Source organism: Sebastes umbrosus, chromosome 4, assembly GCF_015220745.1.
Source record: "Sebastes umbrosus isolate fSebUmb1 chromosome 4, fSebUmb1.pri, whole genome shotgun sequence".
NCBI classification, from domain to species: domain Eukaryota; kingdom Metazoa; phylum Chordata; class Actinopteri; order Perciformes; family Sebastidae; genus Sebastes; species Sebastes umbrosus.
In genome coordinates this window covers 25126836-25147615 of record NC_051272.1, presented here as the reverse complement: position 1 = coordinate 25147615, position 20780 = coordinate 25126836, and the positions used below count along the sequence as shown (strand labels likewise).

General features: G+C 40.9%; 1 protein-coding gene across 3 annotated transcripts in view; it reads left to right on the top strand.

Annotated features, from left to right (window-relative positions):
- abcc8 (ATP-binding cassette, sub-family C (CFTR/MRP), member 8) overlaps window positions 1-19393 on the top strand; it is a 62027-nt gene extending 42634 nt beyond the window's left edge. For 2 of the 3 annotated variants that reach the window (XM_037767847.1, XM_037767849.1), the window contains 20 exons: window positions 1301-1385; window positions 1737-1817; window positions 2683-2820; window positions 3086-3211; window positions 3361-3457; window positions 3922-3990; window positions 4839-5077; window positions 8094-8260; window positions 8791-9018; window positions 10271-10363; window positions 10916-11018; window positions 11474-11587; window positions 12329-12449; window positions 14201-14331; window positions 14426-14504; window positions 14692-14800; window positions 15447-15550; window positions 16902-17035; window positions 18390-18452; window positions 19106-19393. In XM_037767847.1, coding sequence (XP_037623775.1) covers window positions 1301-1385; window positions 1737-1817; window positions 2683-2820; window positions 3086-3211; window positions 3361-3457; window positions 3922-3990; window positions 4839-5077; window positions 8094-8260; window positions 8791-9018; window positions 10271-10363; window positions 10916-11018; window positions 11474-11587; window positions 12329-12449; window positions 14201-14331; window positions 14426-14504; window positions 14692-14800; window positions 15447-15550; window positions 16902-17035; window positions 18390-18452; window positions 19106-19243 — 2419 coding nt within the window. In that variant the 3' untranslated portion in view covers window positions 19244-19393. The remainder of the gene's footprint in view (window positions 1-1300; window positions 1386-1736; window positions 1818-2682; window positions 2821-3085; window positions 3212-3360; window positions 3458-3921; window positions 3991-4838; window positions 5078-8093; window positions 8261-8790; window positions 9019-10270; window positions 10364-10915; window positions 11019-11473; window positions 11588-12328; window positions 12450-14200; window positions 14332-14425; window positions 14505-14691; window positions 14801-15446; window positions 15551-16901; window positions 17036-18389; window positions 18453-19105) is intronic. The other variant, XM_037767848.1, reaches the window with a different exon arrangement.
- Window positions 19394-20780: the final 1387 nt, after the last annotated feature.

Here is a 20780-nt window from a genome sequence, read left to right as displayed (position 1 = left end):
ACAAAGACAAATTCCACTTTTATTGACAGATATATATGTGTGTGTGTGTGTGTGTGTGTGTGTGCGTGTGTGTGTGTGTGTGTTTGCATGTGTGTGTGTGTGTGTGTGTGCGTGTGTTTGCGTGTGTATGCGTGTGTGTGTGTGTGTGTGTGTGTGTGTGTGTGTGTGTGTGTGTGTGTGTGCGTGTGTTTGTGGGTGTGTATATAAGTGTACCATAAGAAATATCAGTAAAATAATCAAAAGGCATTGCAGAGGTGAATTTTATGTGTGGGAATTTTCCTTTGTTTTCTATGAGCAATCACAGTAATGACGTTGACAAATAAATCAGACAATGCACAGACAATCTCTGCTGTCGTGGTCTTGACCGGTCTTGAAAGAAAATCCTGAGTCCTCTTTGCCTGAGACCGAGACAAGACCGAATAAAAATAAGGTTGAGACAAATCCAAGACCTTCAAAAAGTGGTCTTGAGACGGGTCTCGAGTACTACAACACTAGTGTCCTGTTTATAAGACATTCAGTACTGTAAACCGTAGCCATGTTGTTGCAAGAGATTGACTGGTTCTTATATTTGAAACAAAACCATCATGTGACACACTGTGGATTCATAAATCTATGCATGGATAATTGTGATTTGTTAGATTCAGATTAAGAATACAGTAGGTCACATCCCCTTCATTAATATGTTCATTAAAAACTCATCAGATAAATTATGCAGACTATTTAAAACAGGATTAATCCACTTTTTCTGAGCCATGATACTATATTTTTTAGGTTGCAATGTTCACAAAGCTCCATTGATTACAGAACCGTCAACCTGTCATGTGTCATGTGTTTGTTTCTACTGTAGTGGGTAACTTGAGAAATGATGATACATTTTAATGAACAACATGCGATTCATTTAAAATCTGAACATGAATGAGTGACTGATGCAGCATTGCGCTTTGTTCCCAGGGTGTCTCTGTGGTCTCTGAATCTGCCTCTCATCTCTTTATTCTGCCCGTCTGTTGAAGCGAGTCTGATTGAGCGCTCACGGCAAAATCTTTCAAGAGGCTGCTGAAACTCGTTTTTTTCTTTTCATTTTCAGTGTTCGTGGCTCTGTTCAGACGTTTGTGGGTTGTGTTATGCATAGATAACAGCTAGTTATATATGAGATTCAGTATGTATCATTTAAATGAATTTACTGTCTACATTATTAGCCAAGAGGTTAATAATGAACAGGCCCATAGTGTCCTTGTGGCTGGTGTTAGCAGCTGATCTCTGTCCTCATTTGTATTCTGTCTCTGTCTCTACTGCCCGCCAGGTACCAAGCTGTCATCGAGGCCTGCTCTCTTCAGCCTGACATCGACATCCTTCCACAGGGGGACCAGACTGAGATCGGGGAGCGGGTCAGTGTCACAGTAAAATCATCGATTTTCTTTGAATTCCTCTGGCGTCTTGTTATTTTCCAGATCTGGCCATTAGCTCCCACTGTGGCTCACTGTATTGCAGAATCATTTGTCATCATTACTGTGCAGGATTTGATGTTTGTGTGTAGCGTATAGGGAGTTGGACTGACCTTGTTCAGCCAAAGCACTGTCATGTTGGATTTCATTCATGCACAAGTAATGCGGGAAATAAACCGTAATCTCCTTTATTACTCTGGGGGAAAGTGCTACATGCATTTGTGGATGTAATCATGTTGTTCAGGCCTCTTTGTAGTAAAACCTTGTAATGAAGTTTTCCGCCCTCTGGTGCAGGGTATCATACTGTCAGGGGGACAGAAACAGCGCATCAGCGTAGCCAGAGCCTTGTACCAACAGACTCACGTGGTCTTTCTGGTGAGTCTTCGTCTGCACGCACGGATCTTCGATTGAAAGTATGATTTCAGTTGTTGGATTGCACCTTTAATTAACCTTGTTAGCAGACAGTGTATTGGTATTCACAGTGAAACATTGTTTGTGCAGTTTTACCTGAAGACTCCTGAAGTGATTCTATTTCTGATGCCTTCCTACGTGACAAAAATAGCAACACGCTCTCTTAAGCTCAGCTGCAAGGCCAAAAAGCTCAATGCAACTTTCAACTGACAGATTGAAAATGTCAGCTCCTGCTGGATTTTACCGCCTCTCAGTTATTAATAATCACTTTGCATTAAATTGTTATAACTAGGGCCTCATTATTGATGAATCTGGAGATTATATTCTTGATTAATCGTTTAGTCTATTAAATGTATAAAAAATTGTGTAAAAAAATGATATTCATAATTTCTCAGAGGCCACAGTGATGTTGGCAATTTGCTTGTCTTGTCTGACTAAAGTCTAAAGCTGCAAGATATTCAATTTACTGTCATATATGACAAAGAAATACAGCAAATCCTCACATTTAAAAGCTGGAACCAGCAAATTTTGGGCATTCTTGCGTGAAATACGAATGAAACAATCAATCGAAGTCATGTTCTTCTGTGCACCAATCAGACAGCTGTCAGTCAAATCTAATCAAACCACACCCAGACAGTCCTAATGAAGCAAATACACTGAGTTATTGTGTACTAAACTACTAAACTCTTAACAAATAACAACTAAATATGTTTATTTCCAAACTGTAACTTTGATTTTTTTTGCGTATTAAGTCCTACATATTTAATGTTAAAGAGAAATTCTTATTCCTAATAAATACTTATTAATGTCTGTTTATATATATTTTTAGGATGACCCATTCTCTGCCTTAGACATCCATCTGAGTGACCATCTGATGCAGGACGGCATCCTCAAGCTCCTGAGAGAGGAGAAGAGGACGGTGGTGTTGGTCACACACAAACTTCAGTATCTACCACACGCAGACTGGGTAACACTTGAATGTTTATCTTGGCTCTGGATAATCTATAGCTTTACAGACTCGTTTTCTCTTTAATAGTGACACTAATTGATAAGATTGTCCATTTATGATGCTGTTGTATTATTCATGATGAAAACATTTCATTTGGGATGCAGACAGTTTATCTCAGAAAGATCCCGGAGTGCATAAAGATTGATTTCCAGTGTCAGCTAATACTAAAAGATTGTTTTTCCTCTTCTCTTCTGCACCTTTGTATGTATGTGTTTTTTATTAGATCATTGCCATGAAAGATGGCACTATCCAGACTGAAGGGACTCTGAAAGACATCCAGAACTCTGAGCCTGACCTCTTTGAGCAGTGGAAAACCCTGATGCACAGACAGGACCAGGAGTTTGAGACGGTGATTAATGACTGCACATTCAAAGTGTTAATGAATCCAGTGCTGCTTGGAATGAGTTTAATTACCTGGATGTTTGCTTAATGTCTCACCAGATTGTAGTCTTTAGTATTCTGGGAAGAATCAAGTGTTTATCTTTATGTCTCCTCCAGGAGACGGATGCAGCGAGTATGACAGATAAGGAGAGGAAAAACCTGCGGAGGGCCATGTACTCCAGAGACGCCGCCAGGACTGAAGAGGACGAGGAAGGTGAGTGATCACAGGAAACAACAGCTTGATTACATGTATGTATGACTGCAGTCAGTCCTTTACTGATTTTGGTCTTATTATAATGAGTATGTGTGTGATAATAATAAAGGCGGAGTATGATTTCCCTTCTCCTGTTGCATCTATTTGCTGAGGAGCAGCACCTCTTACATTACATTACATTAAATCTTAAGCTCATCAGCTTATTTTTAATGCTAACACATGCTGCAATGATTTGAATGAATACAAATTCGCTGGGTCTGGTGTTTCATGTCTTGGCTTCTCTTTAGGCTTTCTCAGCAACCAGATACAGTATGAAACCATCTCCTCTCTAGCACCCCCCTGCTGTGGCTAAACACTGAATCTGATCCTTTATCTCTGCTGTTGAATGTGCAGCTGTAGTGGGAGGTGCTAAGGTGCAGTGGCTGTACTCTTTATCTGTTTTCTGTGTTGTCTCCCGTGTGCTGGTGGCAACCCTGAGTGGACTTGTGCGATGTCTCCAGCACAAGGTGCCGCCCTCATGTTCGATCGAGCAGGTGTGGCCAGAAAGCATGGACTGAAAGAAAAAAGAAAAAAAAAAACGTCTGTGGCATCGTGACGCTGCAAGCGACTCACAGTTTCTCCCACCATCCATCATTTTCCCCAAACATCTGTCAATCCTGCTCCTCAAGAACTACTTAATGCCGGCATGATTGATGATGGTAGCAGTAGTCTGTTTTGCCCTGCCAGTCATCATCTCACTTTCCTTCCCTCTACTCTCCTGCTTCCTCTCTGCCAACGCTTTGTAGACTGCCCACATGCAGCCTCGTGCTCCAAAGCTTGCTGCATGATGTGATATGATATATTTACATCAGGGGTGGGGAGGAGGCGGGAGCTCGTTAGCATTTGCTCCTCAATCCCAGTCAGTGTGTCATGGCTGCTCTGTTGACCCAGAAAAACACGCCATTCATGAGAATGACCAATTTGCTTGGTGTTTAAGCACATTAATGTGGATGCTGTAGCCTGTAGCACACTTTCTCTGTGGTTTCTCCTCTTCTTTGGCCCTCTTTCTCTCTTATTTTTTCTCTTCTCTTCATGTCCTGTGCTAGTAATGGTTCTTCAGACACATCTGAGAAATGTATCAGAAATGATGACAGAAAAAGGACAGAGAGAGAATACGAAGATAATGAAATATCTAGGAAGGAGGGTAGGAAGAGGAACGTCAGAAATGTCAGAGAGCATATGAGCAGTGAGTCACAGCAGAGGGGACCACAGTTCAATACAGAAATAGTCTTTTATGTAAAGCACAGTCATGTATTATAAAATGCATCAATCTATAACTCACACTTAAATATACTGAACCAAGACTCTTAATCACTTTGACTCGTCTTTGTCTTGATCCCAGAGGAATCACTGGAGAGCGACGATGACGACAACATGTCGCAGGTAATGCGTCAGCGTGCCACCATCCCCTGGCGCTCCTGTGGCACCTACCTGTCCTCCGCCGGGGTCCTCTTGCTCACCGTGCTCCTCCTGTCACAGCTCCTCAAACACTCCCTCATGGTTGCCATCGACTACTGGCTGGCACACTGGACATCACGCGTCATCGGGGCCAAGACAACTCGGAACTGTACCGTCGTCCAGGTGAGCGACTAGATGATTTGTTGTTGTCCTGTCAAAACGCTCTTTGTTTTTGTGTTGATCAGTAGGTTTTAGTGTCATGAAGTGTTTTCCTGCTTTATTGTCGCTGCCTTTACGGGGGCATAGATAAATAGTTTAAGTAATTTTCCCCCTAAAATAGCCACACATTCTCTAGTTGTAGCTTCTCAGTGAGGCTTTACTGCTTTTCTTCCTCTGTGCCATATCTGAGGGGTCCACGAGATAAAGAAGGAAAAAGAAGCTAAGTTTTACAACACAAATTTGAATTCCTATGTCTTATCTTTGCATTTTTTGTAAATATTGGATAGTTTTGGATCTGTGGGCCTTGAAAATGTATGAAAAAGACACTATTTGAGAAGTTTGTAGGTCAAACCTTGTGACTCATGGACTTCTGACACTTCTATTTTGAAGAGGTCACAAGTCAAAAAGGATGTGAAGCATTGTCTTATGTGGGCGTAAACTGGATATTTTTAGGTTTTTAAACTGTTAGTCAGAAAAAACAAGCAATTTAATCACTGTGGGCTTCAGGAAATTTGTTAACTATTTTCTGACATTTTATAGATCAAACGATTATCGATAAATTGCAAAAATAATCTGCAATTTAATCGACCATGAAAATAATGATTTAAACAAACTCATGTATAGAGAAGTAGTAAACAGTTGATCATATCTTTTTTTTGCATCCATGCTGTAGTGAAATTACATAACAATTTTCTCACTAACTCTCCTGTGAATCTCAGTTGAGCGGAGCTGACCTAAAACACAAACACATACACTGCCAGCTGCAGATGGACCGTAGATTGTTCAAAATACCTGCAGAAATCATATAACTATGATCTCTGAGGCTTTTAGTCACAACTGATACGACCTGAAATAAACCCTTATCCTGAAGTGTGCTTGTGAGCGAAAGACAATTTGTCACCTCCACGAACTTCTTTAACCTCTATTCACTTTAAAGCTCGTCTTTCATCAGCGACCTCTTCCCCAATATAGTGTCTAACTGGCACTCACACACACAGAAAGCATACACACATTCAGAGAGAGCAGAGAGTTGCAAACACACTCGTGCTCAGAGACAAAATATCTATACCGGCGAAGGTTAAGCTGCGTCGGTCACACGTCGGGGCCACACCAGCTGTTGGCAGCTTATCATGTTCCAGGACCAGTGAAGCAGCTCTATTATTAATAGTCATGTGTGTGTGTGTGTGTGTCTGTCTTAGTTTTGCTTGTGTGCGCACGTCCTGTGAATTGTTACACCAAGTCACATTTCACACAGTCATGCAGAGGCCAAAGACGGAGTCAACCGGGGTTTGGGGGACAGCAGTTGGAAGTGCACTTTTACCTCCTGTCCAATATGAACAGTGCTGTAGTGTCTCCTTCGCTTCTCTCTTTCTTTTCCACACCCACGCAGACATGTACAGTTAAGTGCAGATTGTCGCTTGAATGCCAAGGACACGTTGTTTGGCTGAGCTTCGGTGTGCATTTGCCAGACTTATCTAATCTGTGGTGTGCTGTAGACTAATCCATGTGGGGACACTCAGATGTCCTGTTGCATGTAACTGCCAGGCTGCTTCCTGACAGCACAGACAGGGGGTTTGAAACCAAATTTTCACTGTAAAGGCACATACAGTTGACAGATAATTTGCAGAGTTTCTGTCTTTCTTAAAGTCTGAAAATAAAGGCGCAAAAAGAGGATTACACAAGTGGAAATTAATTCTTGATGTTTCTAGTGGGGTGCTTACCGCTCCTCACTCGTACATCACCTGTCGTCTTCGATTTAACTCCCTCCACCTCAGGAGAAGTTCTCTGTGGTTCACGTTCATTGAATGTTGGATGCTCAGATTTGTTCCAGAGCATCACATGAACGTCACACAGCCGCCGCCAAAATAAAATGCATTTCATGCTGACATAGATGGTTAAAACTGACGTCAGTGTCCTGATTGAAAAACGTTTTTTAATTGAATTTGGACCCATTTAATCCAAATTGGATTTTAACTGGTTGTATTTGAATGTCAGTAGAAAAGTTTGAGTCAGTATCAATGAAAGCACAAAAAGTCCTAGTTGAAGAAAATGGAGAGAGCTCAGGACAGAACAACATCTCTAAACAAAAGCTTTGCCGGATCAGCTTTTACTGTAACAGCCCAGACACACCAAACCGACATCAAATAAGTAGCGGCGGCAAAGGCCGACTGTTATATCGCCACACATCGCCTGTGTCTTGGCCAAAAAGTTGTACTTGAACGCACTGCAAAGACCACAGCCGACTACCACATACGTTTTGTGCCTTCGTGAGAGGAAATAACTCTCCCTACCAGCAGGCGGCAGTATTCTGTATTCGTCATTCAAAAAGGGAAACCGGAAGACCGAGGACTGCAGATGTACATACATACGATATGATACGTACATGAGTTTGCCTACACCACTCTCACTCACCACTTCATTCCAGATGGCTATGTTGTTGTGAAAATATCCGTGTATTGGAACGATAAGATGAGATGAAGATAAAAAAATGAGAAGAGCCTTCTGTGTTTTTCCTCTTGACTTTACTCGTTTGCTAGCTTTCCTCACTTCCGTTTCTCTTCTCGTGCACTAATTCTCTTAAGCTGAACAGCCAATCAGAGTGATTTCTCTCACCGATGGGCTTCGTGGCCGATTCTATATGCTGAATCGGCCAAAAAGCCTCTGACACGGGCAGACTAGAGCCGATGGTGCGGGACACACTGGAAAACCTAGGCGGACAGACGCTCACCGACGGCCCAAAATTGGACTACCGTCTGGTGTGTCAGGGCCTTTAAGCTCCACTGGCTTTTGTCACATTAGATAGATTGTTTTATAACAGCCTCAGAGTTTAATTATGCTTATAATTACAGTGCAAGCAAACCCTGCTCTCTCTCACTTTCTCAAACACACACACACACACACACACACACACACACACACACACACACACAGCTGCAGTCATGTCTTTAATAACCCTGTCTCTCTCTCTCTCTCTCTGTAGGGCTGTGTCTTCAGTCACTCGTGGTATCTTTCGGTGTTCAGCGTGCTGTGCTGCCTGGGCATCGTCCTGTGTCTGGCCACCTCCGTGGCTGTGGAGTGGACCGGCCTCAAAGTGGCCAAGGAGCTCCACCACGACCTACTCAACAAGATCATTCTGGCCCCCATGAGGTTCGACACTCAGTGTGTGCTTGTTTGTGTGTGTGTGTGTGTCTGCCTTGTGACGTGTGAAGGAGACAGAGAGATGTTTGCTCGCTGATACTGTGTGTGTGTGTGCTGAAACAGATCATTTAAACAAGGTAACACGGTTAAAAGCACCTTTTTTCGCCCCATTACTCAGAGCACCATCTGCTTTCCTTACGCAAAACCATGGCGACATCACTTGCATTAAGATGCTCACATGCATATGACACACCTGCATGTACTATGTATACACTCACGTACACAGCTGAATAAACAGATGTATCTCACATGAAATAATTCATTCAACCAGCTGACTGCACAGCACGTCTGAGCAGATTCATGTTGAATATTATTGTCTTGTTGTCAAGATGTTGAAATCTCTAAAATATAATGATGGTCTTTAAGGATTTAGTATATTATAGGAAGAATGTAAGCTTGGAAAATAAAACTGTTTTTAAATGAAATTATTGGATATAAACTGGATTCTGAGGGTAAATAAAATGTTGTCATCCCTCCAGGCTGTTTGAGACGACTCCGCTCGGCAGCATCCTCAACAGGTTTTCCACAGACACAAACACAATCGACCAGCACATCCCCACCACCCTGGAGTGCCTCTCCCGCTCCACCCTGCTGTGTGTGTCCGCTCTGGGCGTCATCTCCTACGTGACCCCCGTCTTCCTCATCGCCCTCCTGCCGCTGGCTGTCGCCTGCTACTTCATCCAGAAATACTTCCGTGTGGCCTCCAGGTGAGTCGGAGGGACGGATATCACAGACGTGTTGTTCACTGTATGTTTTCATCATCACACCAAGGTCATGTTCTCGGTGGGAACGTGAGGGTTTTTGCGATGGAAGAGGAGTTTACGTTCTACAGTTACACACAAATAACACAGGAGGGGGCTTTAAATGCTGATTCTGGTATTTTTTTATGACTCAACATATTTGAATTTGACTTTTTCGGCCCAAAAATATTTTAACATTTCATTGAAGTAACAGGTAGTATGTGTTTCTCCACCATAATTATATTCCTGGGAGTGTGGAGAAGGCTTTGAAATGGCATTTAGATCATTAAACGGAAATATAATAGAACAGTTAAATAAGTAAAATGGTGGGAAAAAAGATTTTATATTTGAGACAGAGGCCCTGCGACTTGGGTGAGCCGATCACAACTGGACAGATCTAAGTACGTCTGTTCACACCTGGCATTAGAATGCGTCTTGAGTGACCGCTTGTGATCGGATCTCACTTCCCCGCTCTATCTGAAAATAGTAGGAGTAAATACATGGCTAATACAGCGGACGTCGCAACGTAATATTACAGGAATGTCAGTAGTGATGTCCTACCTATTCATGAATTTGGGTACATTATATTAATGTGTTTCCATGCTGCAAGGCTCATGTCTGCCTGTCTATTCACATGAGGAGTGCAGAGACCCGCGGATCTAAGCGGGACGTCAGTTGAGTTTTCGTACAAACTGTGTGGCCATATGTGGCCCAGACCACCTCCCAATGGGGTCTGAGTGATCGGATCTCAATGCGTCCTCAATGCATCTTGAGTGCGTTCACACCTGTACTTAGAGCTGTCTACTGTCTACCTGGATGCTTGTTAATGTCAGGTCTGAACAGGGCCAAAGTCCCCTATTAGAGTTGACAGATTCCCCACAAGGAACAGAGTTTTTGTTGAATTAAATTAGATTTATTTTGTAAAAATTAAAGCCCTGACTGGATGTGAGATTTGTCTTTTAAGTCCCTGTTTTCACCAGTGCTCTATTGCTTTAATTTCCCATAAATATTGAACACATGCTGAAATGCATAAACCCAAACCAATGAACGTGGCTGAGAGTGGTATGTATGTCGCAGTGAAGCCAGTGAAGTGATATTTCATTTGATTCAACTGTTCTCTGTGTCTGTACCACTGTCCAACCTTACGACCTTTGATATTATTTGAACTTTGCTTCAGTTGATATTTCCCTCTCCACCGTGTCCTCTGTCTTCCGGTCAGGGACCTGCAGCAGCTGGAGGACAGCACCCAACTCCCTTTACTCTGCCACTTCTCTGAGACAGTGGAAGGTCTCACCACTATAAGGGCCCTCAGGTAATTATTACTAACAGATCCAATTATAGCATTATAGCACCATTATAGCAATATAAGTAGGGGATTAATGCTCAACATTAAGAGGGATATAAACTCTCAAAAATGTGCTTCTTGTTACTTCGCTTGGATGTTGGAGCTTCACTGTGCAGGATGATGTATGTGCAGAGTTCGACACTAGAAGGCTGTTTTCACATTCATTGTCTTCCAACCTGTCTGGAGTTTAATATGTTTAATATGTTGTCTGCATAGTCAGATATTGTTGAAATGCTTAACTTATTTCAAAAACCTGATATTTTCAGAGCAATTTAGACTAATTTCCTTTTCAAATGATCATTTCCATAAAGACTTTTATTATAAATATATTATTTAAATACTATTTAACTTCCTATAATGATAATAATATATCTATCATTCAAAACACAAGTCCAAAAGTTTAATAATTCATGAAATATATTAGCATTAGTTAAAGCTGACTGTAAGCCAGTCAGGCAGGTCGGGTCTCGGGACATAAGAGCACAAATGGAAATGAGACGTGTCTTTTTCCATCGGCAGGTATGAGCCCAGGTTCAGACAGAGGCTACTGCAGTTCACAGACGCCAACAACATCGCCTCTCTCTTCCTCACAGCAGCCAACCGTTGGCTGGAAGTCCGAATGGTAATGATCCGTCCCCTGTTTACTGCTTTAACATTCAGATCAGTCCTGTTTACTGTTTGACTGTTTGTCAGACAGCAGCTGGTTCACATTTTTGTTGATGTTGCTGGCTCCCTCTGTTGGGATCCTGAAAAACTGAAATTTTTCATTGCTTTATTAACCTCACACTCTGGGTTCATGTGATGTTTTATGTATCGACTGCATGCGGCTCGCAGCTCATCTGGCTTCTCGTGTTTCACAGCAGCAGAGGAGTTAACCTTCAGATATTTATGGGTTCATGTGCATAGATGCATAAGAAAACACACAGGGCTTTTGGGCAACATGTCTGTCTTTCTTATGTGTGTTGACAATAAACTGATCTTAAATAATGGATCTGCTTTTATTTTATTTACCTTTTTTAATTATTCAGCGATGTATTAACCTCCTACTGCAAGTTGACATTGTCTCTCTCTCTGTAGGAGTATATTGGAGCCTGTGTGGTGTTGGTGGCAGCCGTAACCTCCATCGCTAACTCTCTCTACGACAACCTGTCTCCCGGTCTGGTGGGGCTGGGACTGACGTATGCACTCATGGTGAGACTGTGTGTGTGTGTGTGTGTGTGTTTTGTTGCTTGTTTACCTGCACTCTTTAAGGACAATACAGGTGGTTTTACACATTTTAGCTGCAAATTTTGCATATTCTATGTGATCACCAAACTTTTCCAAACTTTATATTCATTTGCCAATAAAGAATAAAGTGTTTTGTTCTGCCCTTTAACTATATTTTTCACATTTTACTATATTCACAACTCATTACTTTGGGTTTTAATTATAAAGAAGACTTTTTCTGATTATATTGAATATTAAAAAAAAATCATACATTTTAAAAATACCACTTACAACACAAACACTCTTTGGTGGGAGACAGATGGAGAGATTTATAAAGAGAACAACTAATTTGCATTTTCTTTTCTTGCAACAGAAAATACAACAACTTTTTAATACGTAATGTGTAAAAAATATGTAAAAACCAACTGAAATCTGTTTAAAAAGTTCTGCTTATTTAAAAAATGGTAATGAATTAATATAAACTATACAATACAAGATGATTGTAAAACTTGGTTGTTTCTAAATATATTGTTTCTGTCCAGTAAAAACAATGTGACTTCAAATTTGGTGAATTAACATTATCAGATAATCTGAAGAATTCAACATTGAGAAAATTGTTCTAGATGTGTCATAAAGCTAATGAAGTGTGTGGCTACAGTGACATTTACCCAACTTCCCTCTCCTCCTCCTCCTCCTCCTCCTCCTCCTCCCCCCTCCATGTATCAGGTATCCAACTACATGAACTGGATGGTGCGTAACCTGGCAGACATGGAGGTACAGCTTGGCTCAGTGAAGAGAATTAACGGCCTGCTCAAGACTGAACCAGAGAATTACGAGGGACTGCTCAGTGAGTGCAGCAACACACTCACAGTTCCTTCTTAATTTAAACTGCCTTTCAACGATTCAACAGGTGCACAACAAAAATCATATCTGGTTTCTTGTCTGAGGTTTTTGGCTGGACCGCAGCAAGGCGGGACGGACTTGCTTCGTAAATAAGAACGTCTGTCATTGACTGACTGACTGAGTCACTGAGTGAGTGATGAAGTTGCACCATTGGTCAGTCGAGTGTTGGAGTTTCCCCATTGGGCGCTTTCAAAATAAATAGGCCCGACGGTGTTTCAGCTGCATCTTTGCCTCCACCATTTGATCCACTGATCAATACATAAGTGGTTGTTGCTGCTGCTGCGTGAGACTCAAGCAATTTCAACTTTTCACCCTGGATACGTACATATTAATGTTCAGAATAAACAGCTGACATATCTGAAAATGATTAGTCTACCACTTAATGTGTGGTGTTTTATTCAACATATTATTAATTATGCCTCATGTTCCAGATGTTCATACTCTCTGTCCTGAATCAGCAGCTGTCAGTACTTTCTCTGCACAGAGTTTGATTTGATCTCTTTACCTCCACACAGTTGTTGCTCTGTGCACACAAGAGGACACCGCAGGCTCATTTTTCATGAACCCAGCGGTGCGGCCAGATTACAGTCAGGTGCACCCTGCCAAGTGTGTCAGGAGTGTGTACTTTTGGTAATTTTGTGGCCAGGTTCCCGTGGCACACAAGGTGGGATCAGAAAGAATGTATAATTATAGGGGGGTGCATGGGAGATTGTGACAATCATGGCCAATCACATCTATTACTTTCACCCCCTTTTAATCACAGGGATATCCCCGTCATGATACACTGACAGTTTGGGAATCCTTAGTTTTGAACCCGAACAATCTCTATCACGTCATGTCGCTCATCACAGACACACATCTATCTGTACTATAATTTGCTATAGGGTATTTGTATATAGGTTTATGGGTATGTTCTTTAAATTCTGCAGCCAGAAATCACAAGAGAAGCTATTCCTACATTTGGTATAGTGGAACATTTTTGATAATGTGTGGTGTTATGCATAAAAACTGTTGTATCCAATACATTTTCTATACATTTCAGTACTTCTCAGTGTGGTGTGTTTTGTTGAATATTGAAGAAACAGAAAAAAAACATGTCTGAGGGTTAAGAGTTTTACTTAATGTATGTATGCAATTACGATATACCCTATAATCTGCTCTGCGTAATAGTGGCTCTACAGTGACATCATCTCTCCGGTTAGAGACGGCAGATAGAACAGATACCTGCTGCCTCAGCTGGCTGTAAAGAGACTCCCCATAGTAAAGGAGAGGCCTTCAGTATAGTACTACTAACTGTCACAGTGTACACGGTCCAGCCACGTACTAGGTTTCGACCTGGCCTTGTTGTGATTTCTTCCTCACTCAGGATGAAGTTTAAAGTTACATTTACTCCACATTCATCATTGTCAACCTAAGGTATCATAATGCTCACGAGTAATGTATCTTTATCCCACTTTTATCAGTTAATGCCTTTATATCCCCAAGTAATCTATCTCACATGCAGGTTTCCTTTCAGCCAAAAAGGATTCTGCAAAGAGGCCAGTGGCTTTTTAGCATTAAAATACATTCCTAATTAAAAAAATCTTAATCCGACACCAATGATCACAAATTTAGAGATGACAATTATACACCATTATATCGACGGGTAAAAAAGGTGAAAGCTAAAATCCACGGATGTTTCTGTGTCTGTCTCAGCTGACTCTCAGGTCCCTGATGGCTGGCCTCGAGAGGGAGAGATCAAGATCCAGAATCTGAGTGTCCGGTACGACACCACGCTGAAGCCCGTCCTCAAAAATGTCAACGCACACATCAACCATGGGCAGAAGGTAGCCAAACTGAGGAAACCTGCGAAACAAAACACAAATGCCAGATAATATGATAAATGAATAATGATGATTTGGACTTGTTTGTTGTTTTCAGGTGGGGATCTGTGGCAGGACGGGCAGCGGCAAATCCTCTTTCTCCTTGGCCTTCTTCCGCATGGTGGACATGTTTGAGGGTACAGTAAAACATCAACGCTTACATCTAACTCATTGTAATGTGAATTGTAGTTCATTAAAACAACTATTCAAAAACTATGAGAAGGTTTCTACATGCAACACTAGCAAGAAAATACTTCACTGCACTTTGTAAAGTAGTGTGTGATGTATGTTTGCATGCGGTTCATTATTTTTTTTCCTTCACAGGGAGGATTGTGATCGATGACATCGACATCGCCAAGCTGCCTCTGCAGACCCTCCGGTCTCGCTTGTCCATCATCCTTCAAGACCCCATCCTGTTCAGCGGCGCCATCCGGTACGTTGAACTTCACTTCACCATCAGTTTTCCCAGCAGGGCGACTCATCGCACAGGTTTAGATTTAGTGATAATCGAGTTTTAGGAGAAGGGAGAAAATACAGAGCGATTCCAGTAACAGGGCCAGCTGGCAAACTGTGACACACTTCAAAGACACTTATCTGAAACATGAGTAGAGCTGAGGGTTTGTAGATAAGAGGACATTCCTCTGAAAACTCCACAGGAGGGGCTTATTTTTAGACTTCAGCGGCAGTGACCATAAAAGCTTCCTTTTGTCATGCTGGAGAAGAACAGATAAGGATACATTTAGAGCAGCTGTGTCATGCTGTCCGACTGTAGTTTGGGGTATTTCTGTAAGTCAAATAACATAAAAGTTCTTAAGTGTAAAGTTTATTTACATATTTGGAAAGAGAGAGATTGGGGAGTAATAAACGACAATTTCATAAAGCGACTTTACTTCAACTAGATCGAGATCATGATGACATTTAAGTGTTGAATAATGGGAAGGGCTTTAGGTTGAGGATACATTATGTATCTAATAAAGTCCCCCAAAAGTGTATTAATATGTGTGTATGTGCTTGCATCTGTGTTTACGCATGTTTGTGTGTGTGTGTGTGTGTGTGTGTGTGTGTGTGTGTGTGTGTAGGTTCAACCTGGATCCAGAGATGAAGGCTACAGATGAGATGCTCTGGGAAGCTCTGGATATCGCTCAGCTAAAGCCTGTTGTTAAAGCCCTCCCAGGAGGCCTGGGTGAGAAAATCTGTGCTTCTTTTAATGTGTGTGTGTGTGTGTGTGTGCGTGTGTGTGTGTGCAGCACCATAACAAAAACACATGAGCCCCTTTCCTGCAGCACAGAGTCGGCACATTTTAACATCTTTCATATTGAGGATACGTATCATTTAAAACGGACAACGAAACTTAACTTAACAACTTTAGAACACCGGACACAGATTCAGTCGACGACAGTTGCAGACTGCAGCGGACTCAGCATCAGATCAGATAGTAGCTGAGAGCCGTGTTCCTCTCCAACAGACGTAACCTACATACATGATGAATGTGTGGTATGCTGATGCATGCCATGGGGCCTCCTCTCTGCACCGTATCTTACTTTAGCTGCTGCTGGTTTGCAGTTTATATCTCAGTTCTTTATGTCTCCGTCATCCTCTACACTTCTTTATAAAACAACAGAGAAACCACTCACTACTCTGGTAGAATAAGAGACTACTGCTGCTGCTCCTCTCACCTAATGTATTTCTGCTTTAGTCAATGTGACACTGACAAATGTGAGTATGTTGACGTGTGACACTCACTGCTTTAATTTATGTTCACCGGGACAAGATGTCCCCTGAGATACTGATCAGTAACTCAGAGGTTAAGGGCCAATTCATTTAGCCCTTTAATTAAGTTAAAGTGACAGTCCAGGTAGAGTCTTGTGTTGCATGTAAAGCAGAACACAGTTAACTGCAGTGAGTCTTTATTACTGCAGTGATGCTGACTTTTATAAAAAATGTACAGTTGGAATTAAAACTTGAATGTTTTACTTCATTATACTTATTTAATGCTAAAAAACAGAAATAGAAATTTTTGATTTGTCATATCTATATATAGAATTTAGTAAAATATTTTTATAATCTTTTGCTTAATATAAAACCTGTAATTTCATGGTTCTACCTCTCTCTCTCTCTCTCTCTCTCTCTCTCTCTCTCTCTCTCTCTCTTGGTTCCTGTCTATCTCTTTACTATTTAACTGCCCAATAAAGATAAAAATGACAAGCAAAGAGAGAAATATTTAAAACTAACTACAAACTGTAGATCACTGGAGAGCAGTTTAGTTTTTCAGATGTCATTTTATGACTTGACCTCATTTGTAACACGGGTGTGAATGGGAAATCAATAAGATATTGATCTGTAAGCCAAGAGTTAATGGCCAATTTACTTTGCCCTCTCATTTAGCTAAAATAATAGTGTAGTGACATTGTAATGTTATGTATAAAAAAGCCTCTGATTTAAAATATGTTAATTGTATATGAATGTACATAAATATGAAAACTACACATTTACGCATTTTATTTGATGTATTCTTTTTATATATATTTTTTCAGATGCCATGGTGACGGAGGGAGGAGAAAACTTCAGTCAGGGTCAGAGACAGTTGTTCTGTCTGGCCAGAGCCTTCGTCAGGAAGAGCAGCATCCTCATCATGGACGAAGCCACTGCGTCCATCGACATGGCAACGGTCAGTGTGTTTTGGTTACCAGATCACTGTAAGGTGGTAGAAAGGCATGCAGAGGGAATTAGCAGAAAAGGGAGGAATATGATCCCTTCATATTTCCCCTTTTTGTGAAGAAAATTAGAGAAACTGAAATGGAGGCGATGGTGGAGACAAGAGGATTACACAGTGTGAAGGGGTGAAGCAAAGTTCACGAGGTCATTTTCATCTGTAGGCACGAAACAAAGAGAAAACCACTTAGCCCAAAGACCCAATCTGTGTTTTTGACCTTTTAAAATCTAAGGATGTATTGACATGTAATTGAAGAGTTAAAAGTTCTAGACAGAAAATCTGCATTTTCTGTCTTTCAAATTTTGATATAATAATTTAGATGTCGTTGTTTAAAGGTCCCATATTATAAAAAAGTGAGATTTTCATGTTTTTTTATTATAAAGCAGGCTTAAGTCCTATATAAATACTGTGAAAGTATCGAAACACTCAATCCACAGGGAAATACACACAGCCCGTATTCATAAACTCTGTATTTGAATCAAGCCGTTAGGATTTCTGCCCATTCATGATGTCACGAATATACAATATTTAGATCCTTGATACAATTTTAAAAGTAAACTTTCTAAATGTGTCCCAGATTATTTCCTGGTTGCAGTGTATGTAAATGTCATCAGCTGACAGGAAGTACACATGGACCCAAACTGTTGACTAGCAATGTTAATGCAATTCTGTTGCAATTCCGTCAAAATGCACTAAAATGGAGCGTTTCAGACAGAGGGTAAATACAGGCACATTCAGGCAGACAGTATGAGGAAAATAAAGTTTTTTTTGAACATTAAAGCATGTAAACATGTTCTAGTAGAAACACAAAATACAAGTATGAACCTGAAAGTGAGCATGATATGGGACCTTTAAATCTGTCATTATGGCAGTGATGGCGGGTTTGGGTCATGGGTTTGCACCTTTAACTGATGACTTTTTAAATAAGAGGAGGATAAAAAGAAAGCTGGAGTGGAGGAGTTGTGCATGACGCAGAAAAAAAATACTTTGAGCCTGAGGGGATCAGTGTTCTTATACTTAAGCCCCTCTCCTGAATGATCGGTCACAAAGAGCGACATTTCTAGCTTACAATAACATAGCTGCACTGCCCTCGAGGGAAACACGGTCGAGCGTTTCATCAGGGTCACCAAGATGAGGAACAAGAGAGGTGACAGTTTGAAAAATAAGCCTCAACGGGGTCGAACAGTACAAAGGAACATGTTAACAGTTAAAATGACTCTTTATTTGACTTTGTCTCCCACGTGTATTTCTGTTTTTCTCCTTGATTCTCGGTAAACCTCCTCCTCTCCCCCTGCCTCTGTCCTCACAGGAGAGCATCCTGCAGAAAGTGGTGATGACGGCTTTTGCTGACCGAACAGTAGTTACTATAGCAGTGAGTATCTCCCCCACACCGTGCCAGGCCTATTACAGTAAAGCACGCAGCTCTCCCATTTCCCCCTTGAGAGCGCTGACCTTTGTCCTGCACTGCTGATGCAGTTCTTGTAAAGTGATGCAAAGCAGCAAACAGATGCAGCGTGGACAAAAAAATATATCTGAAGCATTATGCTGAAAAATTAAAAAGGTAAGAGAGAAAAGTAGGGGACGGGAAATCAGAGCAGATGCCACATTTCAGGACAATTTTGCCTCTGGATTCTTATTCTTATTTTATGATAAAGTAATCGAAAAGATCATCCATGAATATTAACTTGTTATGACATTTAAAATGTTATGACATTTTAATATTCATGGATGAATATTAGGAATTCACTTCAGACATCTCAGGTGAACTGAATCAAGAAAAAGGAAGGGCAGCCAGAAGCCTGTGATGACTTGAAAAGGCTCTGGTATTTTACTGTTGAGGAACATTTTCCTGAACCAGAACCTGTTATTTCATCTCCTACTTTAACTCAACAGACAGTTTTATTACATGTAAATTGTACTTATCCGTGTAAAAATTACATTTGTGTGATAAAGCATTGATATTTGTTTCAAAAGACTCATTTAGTGTCAATGTAGTGACTGCTTTTCTCCCCCTCCGCCACACAGCATCGCGTCCACACCATCCTGAATGCCGACCTGGTGATTGTGATGAAGCGGGGGATCATCCTGGAGTACGACAGACCCCAGGCTCTGCTGGAAAAGGAGGACAGCGTCTTCACCTCCTTCGTGCGAGCAGACAAGTAGCACAAGAAGACAGGAAGCATTAATGGAAGACATTCAAAGTGCAATTGTCCCAGGGAAGATATATTCCTTTTATTTTTTAATCATGAATGTATAATATTTGTACATACAAATAGTTAATTCTTTGTTAATAAAAACATAAATTATCATTAACATGTGTTGTTGGGGTTTGTTTGGGTGGGAATATAAGGACTGGGATGTGCTTGTGTGAGTGAGACTTTATGACCTGTTCCAATCAAATGAGTCATCAGGGGATTGCAGGTTTAAAACGAGCTGAGGAATACGTGATGCTGTCCAGAAAGACGAGGCAAAGAGCCAGAAACACAGCATAGTGATAATCATAAACTCAGGGGTGTCACAGTGAGATGAGCGTCTGCGCCTGCTGCAGCCAGAACTGACATGTGACATTAGAAAGTTATATGGAGACCAGAGGAGCAATAAAATAAAGTTTCCATGGGTGGTATGGAAATGAGAAGGAGCCCAGCGAATGTTAAATCCCAGGACTGTGTGTAAATGAAAAGGGGCCCTCTCTTTAATCATGTAAAGTGAAGTTTATAGCAAACAGCCTGGAGATGATTTACTGTAAAGTGCCCTATATTTAACCCATTACATATTCAGCTGCCTGTAGCCTTTTAGGCTTAATGTGTAATGGGCCCACTCCTGCATTCAAAGAAAAGAAAAAATAAATAAATAAATTAAATTAAATTAAATTAAAAAATCAATCAAATCAGGGTCACATTTATGTCTAAATAATGGGGGAAAAAATTAAATAAATAAGTCAAATATATACATACATGCCTGCATATACACACAAATATATATATATATATATATATATATATATATATACAGTATATATATACATATATACACATATATACATATACACATACATACAGTACATACACATACAGACAAACGTGTACATACATACATACATACATAATCATAACATATTCCCAAGAACCCTATATATTTGGGGTGCCATGTGGAGAGAAACAGAGCACCATATCAGATTGACAGATAGCTAATATTGATAAATATAGAAATAGTAAGAGTAATTCTATCAGATAAACAAATACACATGTATATATGCCCTCTCTCTAATCATGTAAAGTGAAGTTTATAGCAAACAGCCTGGAGATGATTTACTGTAGAGTGCCCTATATTTAACACATTACAGTATATATTCAGCTGCCTGTGGCCTTTAGGCTTAATGTGTATAATAGGCCCACTCCTGCATTCTCATTGACAATCCCAGGAAGGGCACCACAGAGATGGTGTAGGGAGGGAGGAGGAGAACTACCTCTCCACCTCACAACGTCTCCATCTCACGTTACTGAGCTCTAGTGAAGTGGTGGAGTCAGCACAGCAGAGCCAACTGCACCACTAAAGCCGGCCTTCTCATCCAAACAGTGGCGGCTGGTGGAAATGTTTCTATAGGGCTGTGGTGCCACATTCAATCAATTTCAGCAAACATCCCGGTATGATTTAATGCAAAAAAGTGAAGGTAACAAAAACACATTATTACTTTTCAGTT